We start from the raw sequence: 22,125 nt of genomic DNA, 5'->3' as shown, positions 1-22,125 counted from the left end.
TCTTCTAATAGTTGGAAATCTAATTTCATGCAAGGAAATCAACTGCTGGTTACCTGAAAGGTCAGAAGACTACTGAGAATTTAATCATCCTGAACTGGATGGTTTTTTTGATACGCTCAGTCTCAACTAATAACATTTTTATCCTGAAGCTGTTCTGGCTTACATTTTCTGCATGTGAAGAGGAACATTCTGCCCTTTAGCAAGTCGAGCGGCACCAGCGTTTTAACATGGCTTCCTGTTATGGGGATAGCTCAGCAAGGTTAGACTACTCTAACAGCCCCTGTGACATAGTAATGCAGTCTTGTAGTGGTCTAGGTTACAATTTGGGTGGTAAGAAAGTTTAATTTTAGGACCAGATGCCAACATGATCCTACAGTAACAAAATCTTACAAATGCAGATGTCCTAGCTAAGCTAGACAGATATGCATTGGTACAATGTAGTACAAAAGGAATTTTTGGGATGTGAAGCATAGATTAATTTCACTAAGTTACATGTTTTAAGTATTTGTTCCAAAATATACAGAATTTTCACTTTGCTACTTCCAGCTTCCTCCAAAAGAGGTATTTAGAATAACTTTCAGATTAAAAATAATTAGGGTTTCCTTTTCTCTTATTCTCAGTGAAAGAGGTACCTGGTTGTCCTTGATGGGTAAAGCCACTACCTTCATTCTTCAGCTGCTTCTAATACTCTTTATAGTATCGATCTCAGAGATCATGATGACTCTTGCGCTCTTTGAAGTGTGTGGTGGTGACAACAAAGCTGGGGTGGCTGCAACTATTTTAATTTCTGTGTCCTACTTGATAGTGGATCCTTTGCTGTGATTATTGTTTCTTTTGTGTCCCAGTTCCTCCCTTAATTCTTCATAAATCTTGATTGCTGGGCAAGCTCAGAAAAGCTTTGCATTCAACTTCTGCATTTGTATAGACATACTTCTAAACATTGCATCCAGTTCCAGACAAACATTCTTCTGGGTATGAGGAGAAGGACTTAGAAGCTCTGGTGTGATGAGGAAGAATAGGTGATCTGTGGGAATGGGGTACTCAACTAGCAATGGTGAGATTGGGGGGATATTCTAGAAACCTCATAGTTGATGGGGATCTGTGAAAGAGAATGGAGTGGCAGATTAGAATCAGAAGGCAGAATACAAGCAATGAGCTTGGCCTGCCAGGATGATGTTCAATTCATAGTTATGTATGTGGTCTCAGCCCTACTCTTGTTATACTCTGTGCTGCCTTAGTTAACGTCATTTTCCTGAGATGTTAATGGCTTTGTTCATATTCCGAAATGATGGGGGGGGGGAAGAAAAATCCCCCTTAATATCCTTGTTCAGTGTTTTCCCTTTTTTTTTTCCTACCTCATTCTGCAGTTTGTCCTTTTTGTCAAGGTCAGACCTGGTCTTCCCCTCTTTCTTGAGAGAATAGAGCAGAAGTTGATATTTCATTGTTCTCCCTAACTGCACTAAAGTAGTCGTCTTTTCCTTGAGAGATTTGTTAGAGGCAGGGACTCCACTGCTGACTTCATCTTTGTACTTTTCTGAACATTAGCTGTCTTTTAACAATCTAACTGACCTATTTTGCTTTATGATTTCTAATCTAGTTCTAGTTCACAAGCTCCTTTCACTGCTACAACTGCCCTAGTCTACCAATCCTTTTCTCATGATTGTTTGCGCTTTTTCATGCCCTTGTCTTTATAATTGTCTCTTGCTCAGCACGTTACCTTGTATGGTTTTATTCTCATCTCCACTCCTTTCCTTGGTTGGGTTTTTTTTTTGTGGTGGTTTGGTGGTTTGTTTTTGTTTTGTAAATTTTTTTTTCAGGACTGATTTCACATGTATTTGCTTGCATTAGTCAGGTCTTCTAGGATCACGGCAAGTGTTCGTAGCCAAAGCTAGTAAGGCTTCAGTATACATTGCTGCTAAGAACTTCATCTGTCTAGTTTCTGGTATGCTGAGCACTGTCCTCTTTCCTACACTGATGGTTCTTTTTTCTTCCTTTTCTATTTTTTGGTTTAGTAGCTTCCTGTTCCACACCTCCAGTCCCTTCAATTATAAACAAAGTAATAAAAAAGTATGCTTGCTCTGCTTCTGGTCCTGCATTTTGGTCTGTCTTCTACTTACCTTAGTTGATGATCCTTGAGCACGCCTGCTCTTTTTTGAGTTATTTCTATCCACAAGGATGTGCTTACAACCTAAATTGCTTGCTCTTTTCTGCACAATGACATACCTTCCTTTTTTTTTTTTTCCCCTTTTTTGTTTTTCCTTCCTTCCTTGTTTGCTGTTTGTGCCTAATGCTCTAACTTGTGTGTTTTTAGCTTGGGATGATGAAATTCTTCCTTGAAGTTCACACAGTCACCCATTCCCTTTAATTTCATCTGTGGGGCCCACAGCTAGATGAAGCCCATGCTTATAGACTTATGTATGGTCTGTCCTCCACACTGGAGCAATTTGTGCATTTCTGGAGTATTGCTGTCTTTAGTCATGTTAAAGCTCAAGCTAGTAGCTGTTTTGGTACCATTTAACAGTAATTTCTGGTGCAGATATGCAAAGCCTGGAGAAGCTGCTCAAAGATGCTATTGTGCACGGGCAACCTCGTACACGGAGGCCCTGGAAAAAAATTCTTATCTTGGTGGAAGGAATATACAGGTACAAACTATTCTTTATATTCCTAAGACCCTCCACATGAGATCTAGCTGCTTAGTATTTGGGTTCTTTTGCCAAATCCAACTATCAATATAGTCACTTCATAGTTATTTCATTAATCTCATCTGCGAATGAAATTGAGCTATATATGTCTCACATCCTGGATTTCCTGTTGCTAGTACTGTAGCTGCCCTGGTGCTATCACAGTGCTTCCCACGTCCTGATTAGATTGTAGATATTAATTAATCTAAACTGATTATTTACATCAGAGCTGAGGTCTTAAATTGCTTGTCCATTCCATTCCTTCTGTGCTCACTAGATGATGCTAGTGTGAATGGAATTGTGAAAATTTAATGTTTTTGCCAAGAGTGAGTAGGGGCATGTCGTAGGCTTAGCTGTGTTTAGGTATTTAAATCATAGTGAGTTTCAGCACAACGTGGGGCATTTTGGAGTGCTACTAATGAGAGTCTAGACAGTTTTTAAACTTAAGAAAACAGGTAAGTAGATGTCAGATCAGAATACTGACATTAGGGTGGAAGTAAAAATGAGAATTAATTTATAAAATTGTCACTGAACACATTCCTTTGCCTTAACTTCCTGATGCTTCCTGTTGTTTAGTCCATATGTCAGCATCTCAGAGATGCTAAACAGGCCCAGAGATCTGGGCTCCAGGTGCAGGGAGTTATCGTCCAAGTCTCTGCAGAACACAATGTGTCTAGCAAATTTTGTGTGCTCATAATTACTGACAGAGTGAAGAAAAGAAAGGTTAGTCACTTTAGGCTTTGTAAGGAGGCCCCAACCATTATATCAACTTACACTGAATTTCTGTTTTTCAACAGTATGGAGGGATCCATAGTCCGGTTGCCTGAAGTGATTGCCCTTAAGAAGAAGTACAAGTCTTATCTGTACCTTGATGAGGCTCATAGTATAGGTGCCCTGGGTCCCAGTGGCCGGGGTGTAGTGGACTATTTTGGGCTCAGTCCTGAAGATGTGGATGTTATGATGGGAACATTCACAAAAAGCTTTGGAGCTGCTGGAGGATACATTGGGGGCAAGAAGGTAAAAAGCTGGGAATCTCATGGCTGTTTCAGGCTGGTGGTGGAGTCCTTCATGAGCATTTTAAAGTTGATCTGTTTCTCAAGTACCCTTATAGTCCGTTTGTTTCATAATTTTACATACTGTCTAGTACAGTGAAAGTCTGTGCAATGCAGAAGAGCCTAGTCCAGTAAAATGCCTCATAATTGTATAGTTCTCACATGGTCAGTGATGATGTCAGTTTGCAGAATGCACAGTAGTGGTGTAATATCTATTTAGGAACTGCTAGGAGCCAGGAAGCAGGGATTTTTAAAATGTTGCTTTTAATGAGACTTGCAGGAAAAATGCTAAAACCTTAAGGTTTTTGGCCTGTTTGGAGGAAAATCCCTTCCCAGGTTAGTCTGGTAGAATTGATTCACTCTCAACTCTAAGAGTGTGCTTTCTAAAAGATACTTCTTGCCTTTTTTGGGTGCGTTTTAGGTTTTTTTTTTTGCTTGGTTTGGGTTTTTTTTTGTTTGCTTGTTTTTTGTGGTGTGGGTTTTGGGTTTGTTTTTTGGCTACTGACTCTTCTGTTGGAAAGTACTGCTAGAAAGTGCTGCCCTTGCCAAACACCTTCTTTTGGGAGGGATGGTGTAGACAATTGCATGTGTCCCCTTCCTCATATCCTCAAATATATCTCTCAGATCAGGCTTCTAAGCTTTCTTTGAGAGTAAAATTCTGCCATTTTCCTACCAGGACAATAATTTTTTAGATACTAACACTGACAATTACTTCAGCCCAAGTGGAGCTTGGCTCCACCCAAACGGAGATGGAACTTGCAGATCCTCCTCTTTGGGAATTTACTACAGTTCGATTAAAATTACTGTGACACCTTCCCCAGAAGAAAGCACTGTATTAATCTTTTTCCAAAGGTAGCAGGCTAGTGGGATTAACTCCCTTGGCATAAGGTGGTTGTGGTTTAGCCCCAGTCAGCAACCAAGCACCACGCAGCCGCTTGCTCACTCCCACCACAGTGGGATCAGGAGAGAATTGGAAGGGTAAAAGTGAGAAAGCTCGTGGGTTGAAATAAAGACAGTTTAACAGGGAAAGCAAAAGCTGCACACACAAGCAAAGCAAAACAAGGAATTCAGTCACTACTTCCCATGCGCAGGCACTCAGCCATTTCCAGGAAAGCAGGGCTCCATCAAGCATAACAGTTCCTTGGGAAGACCAAACACCATCACTCCGAACGTCCCCCCTTCCTCCTTCTTCCCCCAGCTTTATATGCTGAGCATTATGTCACATGGTCTGGGATATCCCTTTGGTCAGTTGGGGTCAGCTGTCCCAGCTGTGCCCCCTCCCAGCTTCTTGTGCCCCTGGCAGAGCACGGGCAGCTGAAAAAGTCCTTGACTAGTGTAAGCACTACTTAGCAACAGCTAAAACATCTCCACATTATCACCACTGTTTTCAGCACACATCCAAAACACAGCCCCATACTAGCTACTATGAAGAAATTTAACACTATCCCAGCTGAAACCAGAACAGGTGAAGCAGCTAAGAGTCTTTCACAGCTGTGTTTTAGCTACCGTTTGAAGGATTGCTTCAGAGGCAAGAGGCCTTAAGTCTTCTTACCTAGTTTATTTCAAAGTCCCTTTACAACTTCCTCTCACTTAACACTGACTCCAGGCAGACAGCAGCATAAGATTGAACACTTCCACATATTTCTATAATATGTTCCCAGCTTGTGCTATCTACAGGGCTATCATTATTAATTTTATAGTACCAGAAGACAGAATCTGTCCTGACACTTGTACTGGTCTTTACAATATTTTGCTGGAGTGGTCTGGATATTATAGAGTTGTTTTATTACAGTTAACAACAAGCAGCCTGGATCTACAGTGTGTTGTCCTTTGTTCCTATATAACCTGTTTTTGCCCTCTAACAAATGTAGCAAGTGTGTTTAACTGGGAAATGCAGGAGGGGAAGGCTGAGGTTCTTATGCTCTTAAATTACACCTGCTGCTTTATTTATATTGTGCTGATAAATGGGAGAAAATATTTTGTGACCTGTTACCCTGTTTGTTGACTTTTGTAGGGACACAATTGTATTGAGCATGATACATAAGCACTTACGGATCCTGCTCCCTGCTATTTCATTTGTTTTATACTCCCACTGTTATAATAAATGCTTTTGAAACACAGCCTGCACACAGCTTGAGTAATGCAAACACCTTGTTGCAGTCTAGTACTGGTGGTGTTAGCTAAACAAGCCTGTCATAGGCATTTGTCTTTGATCAACACACGTTCTTGCCCTGCGACATAATTACGGGTTTCATGTCCCTGCTGTTTGCTTTTCAACTGTTTATTACTTGTACTGTAAAATCAATCCTTGAGATACCTGTTCTCTTCCAGGACATTCTGGAGGAGGTTTCTTGTGGTGGGTTGTTTTATTGTATGATTAAGACACGACAATGAAGCATTTCTTTGAGTGCTGGGAAGGTGATGTCTGATGCCTCTTGTGTTTTGCTAGGAACTGATTGATTACCTCAGGACATACTCTCACAGTGCTGTGTATGCAACATCACTGTCACCTCCTGTTGTGGAGCAAATCATCACCTCCATGAAGTGCATTATGGGTGAAGATGGTACAGCTGTTGGTGAGTCTTTCTAACAGTAAGCTTGTGGAAGGGGGAAGCCAAACAGATAATTCATTCAGTGGACACATTCATAATTATCTGTTAGTACACGTAGACTTGGAGTTTCTGGAGCAAGAAACCAATTTACTATCCTACTTGGCAGATCAGCCTAATAACAGCATAAGGAATTTCAAGCTAGAGGTAAGTCATCTTAATCTTATCTAAGGAACAGTATTGTCTTGTACTGATTTTTGTTCTGTGTCTGGCTTTTCTAGTCTCCTCCTTTCATTGTTTATCCTTTGTTATTTGACCTACCCTTTAGATTGTTTTCAGAGTATTTTGCTATGTATTTTTAAGTCTTGTGTGCTGGTTACTGCAGGGGCAATGCTTTTGATTTTCATCTCTAGTATAATTTGATGTTTGTACCTCAGTTACAGTAAATATGGGAATGTTTCTGAAATCCCTTTTGGGGACCTACAGGCAGTTTTCAAGATCAGTAGACTTAATGCATCAGGAGAAGAACCTCAGCATATTCATATTTATCGTAGTTTTCCTTTTTCATTATGGAAGTAAGAAAGGGGAAATTGTAGTAGTCTCAATGCATTCAAAGTCAAAACACAAATTCTTGTCTCACTTGCCTGGTAAGTAGCAACTTCCTTCAGTTATAGCATGAAGTAAATAGCTTGCACTTGTGATGCTTAAGCTGCCTAAAACTGAAATCGTACAGCACTTTGCATGTAGGATGCTTGTCCCTCTTCACAGGTAATTAGAAAGTTGTGAGTAGCTTACACTGGATGCCAGCATAGTTTGCTGAGGATGTCAGTGGCATTCAGTTCAGAGGCTCTTAGAATTCAAACTGTAGAATATATTCAGTTATGGGAGTTTCAGGCATCTGGCCACAAGGTGGTGGTGTACACTGAAGAACCGTATTTACTTTTGAACACGGGTCATCTGACCTACTAACCTGACAGTGAAAAAGCTCGCTGGAAAAATGGCTTAAGGATTTTTCTGTTATAACAGCTTTCATTTGGTTTGCTTACATTTTCTGAGATCAGATTTAAGTGCCAGCAGTTGGTGTTGGTCGTTGCTCAATAGAGAAGTCATCGTTGAGGCAGGTACAGCTGGGCAGCGGCCTGTATCTGTGCTAGCATTGAGTGCTTCCAAGTGGTCCATGTGAGATACCTCTACTAGCCAAGAGTTGTTCCCAGTGCTGCTCTCAAGAACAGATATTAATCAAGCTTCAAGCTATGTGAAACCTTGTGCGAAAGGGCTGGGTCTTGCTGTCCTCTTAAAAATGACTGAGCTCTTTAGCTGGTGATTTGCCAACAGTCTGTGGTCTGCTCAGGCGTTGCTTGTTTTGAGTTTCTTCCAGTATCTGTTTTGCTTAATGAAGTGGGAAGTGAAGAACATGTAACTGATTTCTGTTTGCAGTATTCAAACTCGGGCATTTCTGCTCCTTTCTGAGGCTACATTGTGATATTCGTTCAAGCCAGGAGAATGGAAGCAACTTCCATTCCAGACTGTTCTCCTGCCATTATGCCAGCAATATCCATCAGAGCTGAAAGGTGAATCAGATCAGGAGCCAATTTGACAAAAAAATAAACTCAAAAGGCTTTTTTTATTGTCATGTTGCTTAAAATGCATATCAGGCTATATTCTGCTAATTTGGTGCTAAGGGGTACCAGAACTCCTAGCCACTCTTTCTGTTGAGAAAAGAAGTGGGTTTGGTGCTTGAAAGCCATGTCATTTCAAAAAAGCCTCTGTACATTCAATTTCTGTATGAACTGTAGCGCTTTTCGGAAGTGCTGGATGTAACAGCTGGATAGCCAAAGTCCTGTCCACTCATACTCAGAAAGGATTTCTTGGCTACAGGTTTCGTGAAAGTGTTGCTGGCTTCCTAAGCATCTAAGTCAGCGTTCCGTTAGGATAAGCACCTTGTAGGATGATCCCTGCATGAAAGTGCTTCTCTGTTCATCTTCTGCACAGCGCCGTTTCCCAGTCATGCATTTTTTAATTGCCCTAAGGCTATAGAGATAATATTACTTTGTAGGCATTTTCTGTGGATGAAGTTGGCAAAAGTTCAATTGGGTGACTTGAGCAGCTGCTTAGTGATAGCATGACATAGTTTTTTTCCTTGTTTAAGGGCTTTGGCTGAAAAAACTTCTGTTTGGATTCTGTGGAATTCCGGGTGGGGTTCTGGAGGACCTCTGCCTACAGTTGGTTTGACTATGGGTAAATGTGGAGTAGAGTGCTGCTGGTAAGAGTTGTTCACTGGAAGACAAGTAGAGAAATAGTGTTAAACGGAGTCAGTGGTAAGCACCTCTGAGTTGACTGTATTACAAATATTTAACTGCTTTTAAATTAGTGAAGCTGAACCTAAGGGTTGAAAGAAGACTGAGATAGGGTAATGGGTTTACAAGGGCACAGGAGTTGGAGCTGGAGTTGGAACAGTAGATGGCTAGCTCGCAACCCCATTTTTTGGGCCACAGCTAAATCTTTTAACAGCTTCAAGAATGCTTTCTTGAAAAGAGCCTTTGCAGCTTTTTTTGTCTGCCTGGTTCTGTTCACCACACACTCTTCGTAAAAGCTGCTGTCCTCCATGGCATCAAACCTTTGTGGAAATTGTGATGTCAGATTGAGACGGTCTGTAGCTGAGGAATAAGTAATAGGAAGCAATTAGTTTTTGAGGACAAAAGGGGTTTTTTGTGTATTTTGCAAGGAGTTAATTCCTCTTTACTTCAGGTTATTTCTAAATCTAATGAAACACCTGGAGGCTCTAAACTTACGATATAAGGCGTTGTAGTTACTAAAACTCTACATAACTTAAAAAAAGTAAATATCTCCTTTCAGATCCTTCCAGCAAGCTGCTGGTGACTAAATAGGATGTTAGTGGGAGGCAGCACAGCCAAAATACAGATGCTATGAAAAGCTGAATGGCTGCTTATAGAGAACATAAGATGGATGGCATGCAAATGTGCTGCCTGAGTTGGGACAGTAGTTTCCTGTGTCTTGTTTTCAAACTTATCTGTTAATTCTCTGTACTGTTTATGCATGTAAATGACTAGTCAGACTCAATCTCTCCGAAGACAGTTAAGGGATTATAATTATATATGAATATAAGTATATTACTTGCTCCTTCATGCAGACTGTAAAAAACCACTCCAACAGTCAAAGCGACAGCAGAACCATGTTATGGATTCTTGGTAGTGGTGCTTCCAGTACAGCTTCTGAAACTCCTCTGCGTTATTAGCTCAATGCTGTATATCTGTCCTACTTTACTTTGCATTACTTGTCTTGCATGTAATTGGCTAGAAGACTATCATGCAGTCTTGAACAAAACATACCTAATTTGTGATCACTTCAAGAATTTCTTCAATAGAACAGTCGTCTTCAAGAGTGGTGAACATCTTGAGCACATAGAATATCTTCAGAGAACTCCAGTGAAAATGCATGTGGGTATCTTGCATATCAACACATTTGGCTTTGATATCTGGTAGAGCAAGGTGAGTAGGAGAGATGGGTAAGGCTTCTTTCCACAAAAGCAGTTTTTTGGAGCTGGTTTTCCAGTTCAAAGTCACTATGGTTGAAATTGTTAACGAGCAGGTGTTGCAGATGATTGTCAGCAGTTCAGTGGACGCTGATTTTTCTGTTCAGCCACAGAGAGGAATGAAGTTCAGAGTGTTTTGTAGATAAAGGGGCTTTTTAAAACAATAATAATAAAAAGACATAATAAGCAGATGTTTTGGGGTCATAGTATACACAAAGATGACAAATTGATTCATGGAATGGAGTTCTGGAAACTTGTAGCGTAGAGCCGTTGGATTCTTGCTGTTCATATGATGTTTAGGTTATTAAAGTTGACTGTAGGGAAAATGAGAGCTTGGTGCTTGTCCTGGTAAATGAGGCATTGTTGGGATTTATGGTATTAAGTATTTAACCTGTCTCGGGAATTTTTCAGCATCAATGGGTAAGTTTGACTTGAAAGTTGGATTTTTTACCATTACAATCTCACTAGGACTGGGAATCCAGTCGGCTCCTCTTCTGCCTTTTACGTAAAAGCCAGTGATATATCCTGTGCAACTGGAGTTCTGTTAGCACTGTTGGTGTTCAGGACCCAGCCTGTTTTTTGCCCTGATAACATTGCTAGGGGCAAGTGGAAGAAAATCATAAAACCCAACTGAGATGTGGGCAAATCAAAACGTGCAAGGTGAAACCATCCTAGGAACTGGTTAACCTTCTTCAGAGATGAATCTTAGTTTGTTCTCTTGTGTATTAAAAACTGAAGGTGAGCCTTAAATCCAGGAGTGTTTTAAGTTTGAACTAAAGCTGGCAGTGTTATGGCTTGTAAAAAGAGGTGAACTACTTCCTTCCATGGATGTTAACTCACTAATAGTAATTATGCATGTCAATGTTTATTACAAGTCAATGTCTTCTATATCAGTTTCAGGAGGCAAATATCCCACATCCAATCATATGCATACGTAGCATGTATAGAATAAGTTGTGGATAGACTTTGCCCAAGATGGCACTTAAATTTTGAATGAACATTGTCTTGAGCACTGTATAGAAACAAGGATTATTATGCTACATAGCTCTAATGTTGCAAGCAGTGGAGGTAGCAGTTGCATAGGCCGTCCCAGCTGCTGGGCTATCAGGAGCGAATAACCTTTAAAGGCTAGTCAGTTAGCTGCATGTAGTTTGATTGGTAGTTGTCTCATCTGAGCCAGCAGCATAGTTGATTGTATCTAGTCAGAGGAAAGTTGGAAAAAAAAAAAAAAAGATTTCTAGTCTTGCCATTGCTGTGTGCAATACATTTGAGTTAAATTAGAAAAGGTAGTTAAACCAATTATAGACAAAAGGCATAAGAGTGTACAGCTGTGTTGTCAGAGAACTGAGCCTAACAGAGCTGTTGAGAAGACAGGACGATTGCTATACTGTTAACAGGCACAGGGAGAAGCACGCTGGAAATAAAACTAAGCCTGGTCTGCTGAACTTCTAGGGGAGAAAAGACAAAAATAAGTATTTTAACCTCCAGGTGGTTAATCAGACCCTCAAGTGAAGATGTGACCTCAGCAGTTTAATCAGCTGCCTAATCAGTAGGTTTCTTCAAGTTGGACACTTTGTAAAATTCCTCTTTTCTTTCCAAAGACAAGCCAGAAGTATATGCAAGTATAAAGTGTAAGCAGTAAAGAAGGAGTAGCCCATGTTACATCACTTAGAATTGAATTTTAAGTAGCTTACAGTATATTGATAAAAGAGGTTTGTACCTTGCCATTGTTAGCAGTAGATCCACAAATGGAAGCAGTGGCTGCTGTTGCGCTTAAAAGGGGAGATAAATACTCCTTGTGCAGGCTGAGGTTGAAAACATTAAATTAGCATTAAAATTGGTTCATTTGAATTTCTTCCAATAATGCACTTGTTAATGAGGTGTTAAATTATCACCTTGGGAACCCAGGGAACAGTCAAAACTGATTTGAGCGAAGTGAAAACTTTTTTTGTTGCTGCCCTTGAGAATCTCAAGCTGAGCTGGGAAACTGTTGGAAAAACAAATACTCTGGGGGTCATAAAGAGAGTTTCCTGCTTCTCTCCAGGGGACTAACAGTTTTAAACATCACTCTCTGTATTTGTGCTTCCAGCTGAGGATCTTTTAAATCCAGCTTGTTGCAGCACCCCTATCTCCCTCCCACAGAGCATGGCAAGCCTCCAGAAAAATTGGTTTAACCTGGGCTGGGTAGGAGAACTCTTTCAGCCTTTGGTGCTTTGAAGAGTGTTTACAGACATCAGCAGAGCTGTACCCTTTGTGTTGCACATTGGAATGTGAGAATTCTTCAGTGCCTGTTTTTCTGGACTTTAATCAACATTGTGGTGTTTGTGCAAGAGCTCATAAACCTTTATAACTGTACATCTGCTTTGTTCTCATAACATTCTGGTCTTGTTATTTCTGTTCAGGTGTGGACTGTCATCCTGTATCTTCATAGCCTAAACAATGATCTGTCATAGAGGAAATACAACTAGGAATGTGGCTTTGTTGAAGTAATTTCGTTTTTCTGCATTTCTTACATTACGTTTGATTTAAAACATGTGGATCACTTTTTACCCTCAGTAGCGCATGAGATGCCACATTTCTACAGAATGCTGAAATGCTGCTCACTGGGTAGCAGCTCACTAGCATATATTGTTAGCAATAGTATGACTAAAATGCTTGTAAGTCAGTATGGATGTTAAGGTAAAGCATTTGAACAGGAGTAATCACAGATGAGGTGGTGTGCACTCTGTCTTTGGGTTAGTGTGAAATAGAGTTCATGGTTCCTGGTGTGGTACATTATTTACCAGAGCAGAGTTTTTCTGAAAACACCTGAATGACCCATATAAGCACACCACTTCCTATGGTCAGCACAGGCAACTGCAACAATTTTCTGCATAGAAAAATTAATGCTAGTATTACAATACTGTCTGTAGCGTACAGACGTGGCAACATTTAGAGTTGTAGAATGGTTTGGCTTGGAAGGCACCTTTAAAGGTCATCTAGTCCAAACCCCATGCAGTGAGCAGGGACATCTTTGATTCTAGCTTCTTTGGAAACAAGCGACAGTCTGCAACTGAAGCCCTTTCTGTGGACTGTCTGCAGGTGTATTAGGCTATGCGGGACTCACAGACCAGTTGAACTACTGTCCTTGCGTACTTTAGTGGGTTCTGATGTAAAATGTGGTTGGCACCAGGTCAACTCATGCCATTTCACATCAGTGCAATTGATCTCACAAATTCCCAAATGTGGACAATCTTGACAATCTACAGTGTTTACTTTAGTCCTACTACTGTGCAGATGTTTGCTAATGTCCCAGACTAATAAACTTCCTTAAATAGTATGGGTTTAATCTTTGAAGGAAGAAGCTATCTGAAAAACCTGTGTGCCAATTAACATGTTTGGAGAGCATATGGCCAGCAGAGAGATTTAGGATAACTTTAAATGAGATTGTGCATATTCTGTTGTAGTCTAGCTTCAACAGTGGGGTTTAGCTCAAGACAAATTGGCTTGTCAGGAACAGGATAAATCAACCTGTAGAGCTTCTTTCTGCCATGGGTAAGCTTCTGTTAATGCTCGGGTTACTGCCTAGTTGTTGCATAGTGGAAAAGTTGTGGTTACAAGGTTGTGTCTGGGGGGAAAAATGTATTACAGAGTGTGCATGCTTCTCAAGTTCATGTTGGCTAGCAGCTCCTAAGATTTCTTAACTTTCTGTGGGCACTGGGACTTCGCGCACACACAGACACGCATACGCCAGTAAAATACTCCTGATGCTTCTTAAGACTTTCAAACTTGCTTTCCTTCTGGTCAGGTTAATATTGTATTGTATAACTGTGTTGCCAGACTCGGGCCTTAAATGGGCAGTGGAGAACTCATTTGCCCTGCACCTAGCACCTCCAGAACCAAGTACTCTGTGCAAACAAGATATGGTACTCGTACAGAATAACTAACAGTATCAAGAGCTGGAAGCAGAATGCTTAATACCACCATTCGTTACTGAAAATAGCTTGTCTTTTCTAGGATTGTTGCTATATTCCTGACAAGTAACTTTTTGTTCAGGACCTGGCACTGCAGAGACAATTCTGGGTTTTATATGCGCTGCTTTGATCTTTCCAGGATCCTTGGAAAATAGAGCTGTGTAGGAAAAACAAGTCTATAAAAGTCACAGCAGAGGCAAGGCCCTCCAGGGTTTGGGCCTTTTCAGGCACAAAGCCTACTCTTCCACCTCACTGCAGTTCCAGGTGGCATGCTACCAGGAGCTGCTTGCCAAATACAACTTTCTAACATGGGAAAGCTCGACACCCTTCCTGTTGAAATTACTGCAGAGTTTTAGGGTAAATCTGAGAGCACACTGGAGAAGGATAACTATGGCAGCCATAACAGATGTGCAGGCAGATGTGGGCAGCTCTGATAAGGTGGCAATTTTACAGGCCTCAGCTTTTATCATGAGATGAACTTCCATAGCTATAAGCATCTTTGATGCCAAAGGAGAAACTAGAGACGTACAGGCCCTCTTCACAAACAGATGTATGAAGACTGTATTCTGGGAAAGATTCAGGTGCTACTTTCTCAGTGACTTCATACGTTAACTTCCAATTTAAAAAAGCAAGCAAACAAAAATAAACCAACTCCTCCAGAGTGGAAATTCTTAATTTTTGGACACATTAGTAAAGAGCACATACACACTTGCAGCATTCTGTTTCTCCCATTGCTCCTTGTGTTAGGTTGGTGAAATCTCTACCAATATTAGGAGGTATATCAAAGTCATGTTGAGGGGGAAGAAAGACCTTTGGAAACTACTGTGCTCCATTCCATGAAGTCCATTTAGTACCACTGAGGAAAAGTAGGTATTTGGGACTATTCTGTTCACTCTCTGTATCCCTTAAGAGATCTTCCTACCAAGGGATTGTTAGTAGAAGGTAGTCCATCTGCCAGGTGGTTTTTTCCTGGATTTCCAGAGTAAATGCTAACATAAAGATGAAATACTTCTCATAGTACCTTACAGTATCAGTTATTGGTCAAAGCTTACCTCTGTGCAGGATCTCATTATTATCTCAAGCTTGTGGAGCCTGTTTCATGGTGCTCCTGGCATCGTTTCTTTATGAAGCTGATTTCTGTTCAGTTTGGCCAGAAGCTGGTACTCCAGTGTTTATGGCTGTCATCTTCCAAAAAAGTTTGCCAGAGAGTAGGATAGTCAAACACATCCCACCCCTCAGCCTTGCTCACTATCTAAGTAAGAGAATGGAAGCCCTAGCTCTATTTGTCTCTTTTTAGACTAAACTGATTACTGGATATTTATAGCCAAAGGCAGACACTTACAGCTGGCTGCTATATCTTTTACTGAATATCAAGCCTTTCTGTGCTAGAATTTGAGTGTTGGTCTAACTGCTTCAGGAACAATGCTGTGAGAAATTTTTAAGATGTTGACATGGAGTGTGACCAATCAACTGACTTTTGCTGAATACTGTTTCTTGCACTTACACACTTCCCATCTGATTTCATAGTTAAGAGCCGCACTTCAGTGGCTGATGCCGCTGTAGCGAATGAGGGAGAAGGCTGTTGCTACTCCTCTGCAGTTAATATGTACTGTTTCTTATCGCTACCTCATTGCTTGGGATTTCCGTGACGTACAAATCACTCTATTTGGCTGAACTTGCTTTGAGTTTCAGAAGAATAGATTAACACCTCTGGATGTTGTATAACCTCGTGTTTCTGTACTGGTTTCATGTGAAATTTGAAAAACAATGCAGTCAACAAGAAAAAAAAAATCTGATTTTTATGACCAGCTAATGAGGGATGCACAAGGAGGCTAGTATCTCAAAGACCAGTTAGCAGAGTTACTGAATAACTGCTGTGAAGTTGCATACTTGAATATCTTGTCCAGTCTATTAATTGCAGCACATGCTCCTGAGATGTGCCTAATGGCAGGATAAATATAGTGACAGACTAAATGTTAATACTGTTGATAAAAAATAACATTTCCATAAAACTGCACAAACTATATTCTACTAAGAGTATTTTCCTGAAGACTAGTCTTGTATTTGAAAATTTAAATGGGAAAATTTGCTTTGTTTGTTTTCTGGACACAGCAGAGCTTAGTTCTTCTTCTCCAGGTTTGATTTTGTGAGGTGTTCCTGGAGTTGTCAAAGGTAGCTCTTGCACAGCTAAAAATGTGTTGGATCCTCTCTGGTTTATGAAGACTTCCCCTCTGGTGCATGTGTAGCTAGAGATGTTTCCACAGAGAATTGTTATGAAGGAGGTTTTTTTTAAGTAAAACTGCATTCAGGATTGTTTGTCTCTTGCTGTTAAATCTCAGTAAAGTAAACAGTCCTTGGTGGCTGCTTGGTACAGGGAATGCTTACTATGCACCTTTGCTCCTACACTGTTACACAAAACAAAAAGTCTGAGTAATTAATTTGTTCATTTTGTAATGTCGCTGCATCTTGTTTTTTCATTTTCTCAAATATTACAAAGCCTTAACTCAGAGCCACCTGAGATGCCCCTGGTATCAGCAGTGGTCATACTGCTTACAGAGGGGAAAAAAAAAAAGTATGTATGGAAGATGGGAAGTACTGAAATTATTTGCAAAAGGAACAGTTAGTTCCTGGGTTGAATTTGTAACTGGATAGATGAGCCACTTCAGTTACCTGTGTAAGTCTTTCCTAGTATAAAGTTGTAATCATCTTCTAGAAGCTTTGCGGAGGTGTGCCTGGAATAGCAAAGTTAATGTGTTTGAATGGTGGCCAGCTCTTTCAGATGAAGCAACATTTGCAGTTCCTGTCCTGCAGGTCTTGAAAAGGTCAGTTGATGAACAACTGATTCCTGTCCCAGCATCAACAGAGGCACTGTGAGGAGTGGGTCTAAGAGGGAAAGCAGATAGATCAGCGGCTGCTGAGAGGTAGGAGATAGAGGGGGGGAAAAGGATAGATTAAAAAATACTTTTTCATATGTAAATCAACATACATAGGAAACTGCAAATCTTGCAAATCACAATCAGTCTTACTTCCACTTAAATATAAATTTTTCAGTGCATTTCTAGACAAATTTCAGACTATAACTGTGGGTAATTGGAAAAACCCACCAAAAAAAACCCAACCAGAAACACACGAAAAAAACCAAGCTGCAAATAGACTAGCATTTTTAAAGTCTAGAAATTGGTTTTGAATGCCTTTGTGATGAATTCACTTCAATGTAATCCTTAAGCACTCGTTATTAGTTATCCTTGCCTTAGTTATGACTTTTTTAATGTAACAGGTTTTGTGTAATTCAGGCATGGAAAACTGGTTAAAGATGATAAATAATACACCTGTAGTGGTACTATAAGTTTAGGTATGCACATTCCCTATGGAAAATCATACTTGTACCTTTCCTAACTTGGACTGAAGTAGTATTTGTTTTCACAGTCCTGAGGTTATTGGAACATCTGGAGTTAACTTTCAGTGATTTTTTTATTCAAACCAAGGAGTGGGGTTTTTCCAGAGTACTGCATCTAGTATGAAAAATACATTAATTTAAATATAGGTGAAAGTTGCATCTGTCAGTTTAAAAAAAAAATGCAAAACACAAACAAAAAAACCCCAAACCAAACTTAGAAACTAGTTATTTTACTGCTGATCTGTTAACACAGGGTGTTCAGTGACACAGACTTTTCATCCTTCCTAACCATGATCTTTTGCTATAGCCCCTATGCACCCATTTTTATTGGGTTTTAATCCTTTTGATTTTTATAATACTTCACACTTGTACCTGCTTCCCTCACCACGTTTTGAGAGAAAGTAGCCCAGTTTGGAGGATGGGAAGGTGACATGGCCATTTTTTTTTTTTGTTATGGGATTTTCTCCATCAGGAAGAAGGTAGTAGCTTGTAGCCTGTTGATTGTGGAGATTGGGCCCTAATACCTTGGTTGAGCCTGTGGATTTTGGTATGTAGTTGACTTAGAAATTTTAGTACCAAGGGAAACCTTTGGAAGGTGCTATGTAGACGGAAAGATATTCTCCTAAAAGTGTTGGTCTTCAGGATGAATCCTTTTGACAATTTGTCATGAAGTGAAGCATTTGCATAACAGTGTCTTCATGGAAGCTCTGTAGATACTTGGTAAAAGGGGAATTAGATTGTGTTCTGGGAAGTGTGTGTGTAGGATCCAGGGGTTTTGATAGTTCTGTTGTAATGGTATTTATTGGAGTGGTGGGAGAAGCTACTGCTGCTCAGGCACAATCTTAGATCCATGTGGTGGTGTACATAAGTTTGCTTAAGTTTTGGTTTTGATGTATTTAGCTGAAGGGTTGGTTTGAAGGCTCGTATGGGGGACTTTGGGAAGATTTTTCATAGTGAGTTTTTTTTCTAATACAGGTTGTAAATGTCCAGTGACTTCCCTTCAGATTTGAGGGTAGTCTAATGTGTGGCCATGAGGACTGTACAATCCATACATGTTTGGGTTTTTTCTACAGTGGTAATGTCTTATGGAGTGTTTAGGGTGCCCTTTTCTTTAAAGTGTTGTCTGTCTAGATCAAACCTATTAAACCTGAGCATTGTGCTTTTTCTTGGAAAAGTTGGTGTGCACTACACCTTTTTTGTATTCCAGGAAAAGAAATGTGGCTTACTACACTATTTCTAATGGTCTATATATGTAGAGAACATCTGTCATACAGTGTAGGGTGAACTCCAGCCTACAACAGCAGCAGGGCAGAACTTGTGCTAATGATATATAAGAGTAGACTAGATGCTATTTGTTATTTGTTATCTCTTTTGAGGTGGACAGCTTCAGAAGAGATTTTCTGCTACCACTGTAAATGAACTTTGGAGATGGAAGGAGTTCTTACAATGCTGGCACTTTTGGTCTCATGCTTAAGCTAAAGCTGAATTCATATTGTGTACTGACCATATTCTTCCTTTTTGGCTATAGCTGCCTTAAAACGTGGAAGCAGGCTGATTGCTGTTCTTATGGCAGTTATTCAGCTGGAGGTGACAATCTGTCTGGTTCTGTAAGGTGTTTTATCTGTGTGATATTTTACAATTAGCAAAGGCAGTTAGTAATGCTAGCTGAAACTAGGTGACTACTAAGTTACTTATAACGCTTCCTGCTTGAAACATATGAAGAGGCCATATCCTTAATCATCTTTTGCTACAAAGGCAAACATTTCTCTGCCCTCTGGTATTGCTGTTTAAAATCCCAAAGAACAGTTAGCTTTGATACTGGCTTCCACTGTAGAAAAACAGTCTGCACAAAACAGATGGAAAACATAGTTCACACTCTTTGTTGCTATGTTGTAAAGCTACTGAACTGTCTCCATGGAAGTAGATTATAAACATCCTTTATATAATATGCTTTGTCAAAGCTTGCACATTCCTTAGCTTGTAAAGAAATGTTATGTTTGTATGTGTTCCTGATGTTTTTTCTCTCTGCGGCTTCAATCTGCCATAAAGGCCTGCCAACCTATTTGTGTTGTACAAAGGTTTGAGTCTGTTTTCTTCTGTCTCTTCTTCACTGGTTTTGTCTTATTCTTGAGATTTTAAGAGCAAAGATGTGCTTTTTTAAGCTCTAATGTCCAAGGTATAATAAAAAGAAGACAAAATCTTTTAAAAATGCTTGCTTTCCTCTAAAATTCCATTAACTTGGCAAGATAAGTTTCATTGAAACTGTATAAAGTTTTTTTTCATGTTTTTGACAACTTCATGGTGGAAGCACCATAACTAGTTCAGAAAAATAGTCTGACCAGCATGCATTTCTTTTCCCTTTCTTCTCAGCAAGGCACAAGAATAGTTGTCAAACAGGATATGTGCAGCTGTCTCTGCAATGATTATGAATGCTGTTATTATGACTGCACATTTGTGACAATACACAATTTGTATGAGATAATGTATAAGTAGGTTAATACCAATCCCACAAATCCTCCAAGTAATTATTATGCAGAGTTAGCCAATACATACACCGAGGCAACACAAACTTAATTACTTTGTTCTGGAGGGATCACCCTAATCTTATTCTCTAAAATTATTGGCTTATTTGAACCAATGCTTTTTACATTCAACCTCGAAATAAAGATGACTGTAAATCATAGTTGTTAGGACGCAGTGAATTCCAGCAATGCGAAAGCAGTGTAACCAGATACAGTGAACAAGGTATAAACAAACATTAACAGCTAAACATAAAATCTAAACAGTCATTAAAAAGTACTGCTCTTGTGAATTATTTTTCAGAAATTGCTTTCTGGATTCCTGGGAGGGGAGGGGGAGAATTACTTGTTGCAGGCAATACTGCTGTTCCTCAGCAGATCCTTCAGCTGGTGTCAGAGTGAAGTTGAGCTGGTAGTGTGCTTTTGTTCTCACTTCCTCTTACAGGGCAGTTACTTGGCCCTGCCTGTATAGCCATCCTGTTTAGCTGTGATACTCTAGAGAGAACTTCAGCTGCTTTCAGCAGAAATTCAGTCTCTGGAGAAGTTCTGTTTGGAAGAACACTGTGGTGGTTTCTGGGGTTGGAGTTAGGGTGCCCTTCTGGATCTCTGCATGAGCCTAGTCTCTGCCTGTAGCATTGTTATACAGGGCTTGGAACATACCAGAAGAGATAAGTGTAATGCGACCATGAAACGGAGTTGTTGTTCCTATGCAGTCCTTTGCATATGAAATAATTTTTTCAGTCAGTCTTACAGAATTTTAGATACACAGACACCTGCTCTCACTTTCTCACTCTTTTAATGGTAAAATAGAGTTCATGGATTTTTTTTTTTTTTTATCAGCTCTATCAGACGAAGCATTATCTTGAATTCTACTTTAAGTGGAAATCACTTGTGTGTTTGACAGCCATTCACAGGAGGCAATGTTTTGGTTTGGTTTGTTTTTTGGGGGAGTATTCTGGTTTTGGAGTGGGTTTTCTTTGGTTGGGTTTTGGTTTGGTGTTTGGGGGTTTTTTGTTATTGGTGGTGGGTTTTTTGTGTGTGTGTGTGTTGTTTTATTTTGTTGGTTCTTTTTTTGCCTTGGACAAGATCCATTCTTCACCAAAGACAAAATCCTCCTACTTCTGTCTAGGTGGATTTCCTATGAAGAGTCACACTGAACATAAGTGGAGAGCATAGGATCTTTTATTCTCCATTGTGCAAACTTTCAAGTAGAGACAATTGTTATTTGTGGAGTATCTGGCTTGGATCTGGTATACCATTGTAATTAATATGGGGAAAAAAAATTTAAGTGTCTTACCAGTTAAATATAATTCTAGTAGTCATTAAGGAATCGGATGGTACCAGCAACCAGCAGTCTCAGAGTTTCCTGAGTTGTAAAAATGCAGATTTCTGTAATACACAGTGCATTTTGAGTATGCAGAGAAATGGCAAGAGACTGTATTATGCTTTCCCATCTCTTGAAACTGAGTTCTCGGAATAAATTATAAGTTGTTGACATTATATTTGAAGATATAGGTCTCTTTTACATGGTTAACTCAAATAGATTATTTATGCAATATGGATCTATGGTAATTTCTGTATCTTTAAAATCGGGGAGCTGCTGACAATAAACGATGTGAGCAATTAATTTCAGTTTGTATGCTGTCTTATGTAAGATAAAAGCCTGTGTAAATGTGAATGGGAATTGTGGTTAGCTTTCTAAATAGAAGAGCTGTATAGGTTTTGGGATTGGTGGTGTTTTTTTTTTTTTGTTTGGGTTGTTTTTATTTTTTTCCCCAATGCTGGTTTATTAGTAATTCAGGCTTCTGTAAACCAATAGTTGCCTCATGACAGTTTTTATACATTAGGCTTAAATAAAACACTGAGATGCAAAGTCTGTGTCACAGAAGTCCTTGAACATTGTAACCACAAGTGTTTTGGCAGCCCAGGTGTTTCCAGATTTTAAAAGAAGAATCAGTCCAGCAGAACTTTTTGCAGAGGCAGGCCTAAGGGGATCTATGTCTTGCTGAATAATCCTTCCCTCTTCTCTACATACTGCTTGTGCAGACTTCAAAGACTGCTTGAGGTCAGCAAATAATTTCCTCTAATTATCACACAGGGAGTCTGAGATGCTAATGGCACCGTATCCCTGTTGTGTGTCACTTTCTTATCTATACAGAGGGAAAGGGCAGCTTTTAAAGTCAGAGGGGGGAAAAGCACTGTAGCTCAAGTGTTAAACCTTGTGAAGGTTACCGCTACAAACACAGTGGTTCTTAAGATCTCTTTTAAAGGCTGGCAGATGTAAACGTGCATTTTGCTCAGTTGCTTACAGCCGGATTAGGCCATTGGTATCCAGTTAGATGTGAACTCCTGAGGATTGTATGGTGCCTTACAGAACAAGGAGGTAGTCCAGTGAAGAAGCTCTAGGTTCAGAGGGCCAGT

The 22,125-nt window shown here is 39.9% G+C and overlaps 1 protein-coding gene across 4 annotated transcripts in view; it reads left to right on the top strand.

Annotated features, from left to right (window-relative positions):
• SPTLC2 (serine palmitoyltransferase long chain base subunit 2) overlaps positions 1 to 22,125 on the top strand; it is an 87,812-nt gene that overhangs the window by 29,520 nt on the left and 36,167 nt on the right. For all 4 annotated transcript variants that reach the window (XR_012662307.1, XR_012662306.1, XM_075103618.1 and 1 more), the window contains 3 exons: positions 2,537 to 2,642; positions 3,479 to 3,698; positions 6,183 to 6,309. Coding sequence is in view for 2 of the 4 variants with exons in the window: in XM_075103618.1 (XP_074959719.1) it covers positions 2,537 to 2,642; positions 3,479 to 3,698; positions 6,183 to 6,309 (453 nt within the window). In the remaining 2 variants the exon portion in view is untranslated. The remainder of the gene's footprint in view (positions 1 to 2,536; positions 2,643 to 3,478; positions 3,699 to 6,182; positions 6,310 to 22,125) is intronic.

The sequence above is a fragment of the Phalacrocorax aristotelis genome, chromosome 9 (assembly GCF_949628215.1).
Source record: "Phalacrocorax aristotelis chromosome 9, bGulAri2.1, whole genome shotgun sequence".
Lineage (NCBI taxonomy): Eukaryota > Metazoa > Chordata > Aves > Suliformes > Phalacrocoracidae > Phalacrocorax > Phalacrocorax aristotelis.
The sequence above is the reverse complement of the archived record's forward strand: the minus strand, read 5'-3'. Positions and strand labels throughout refer to the sequence as shown.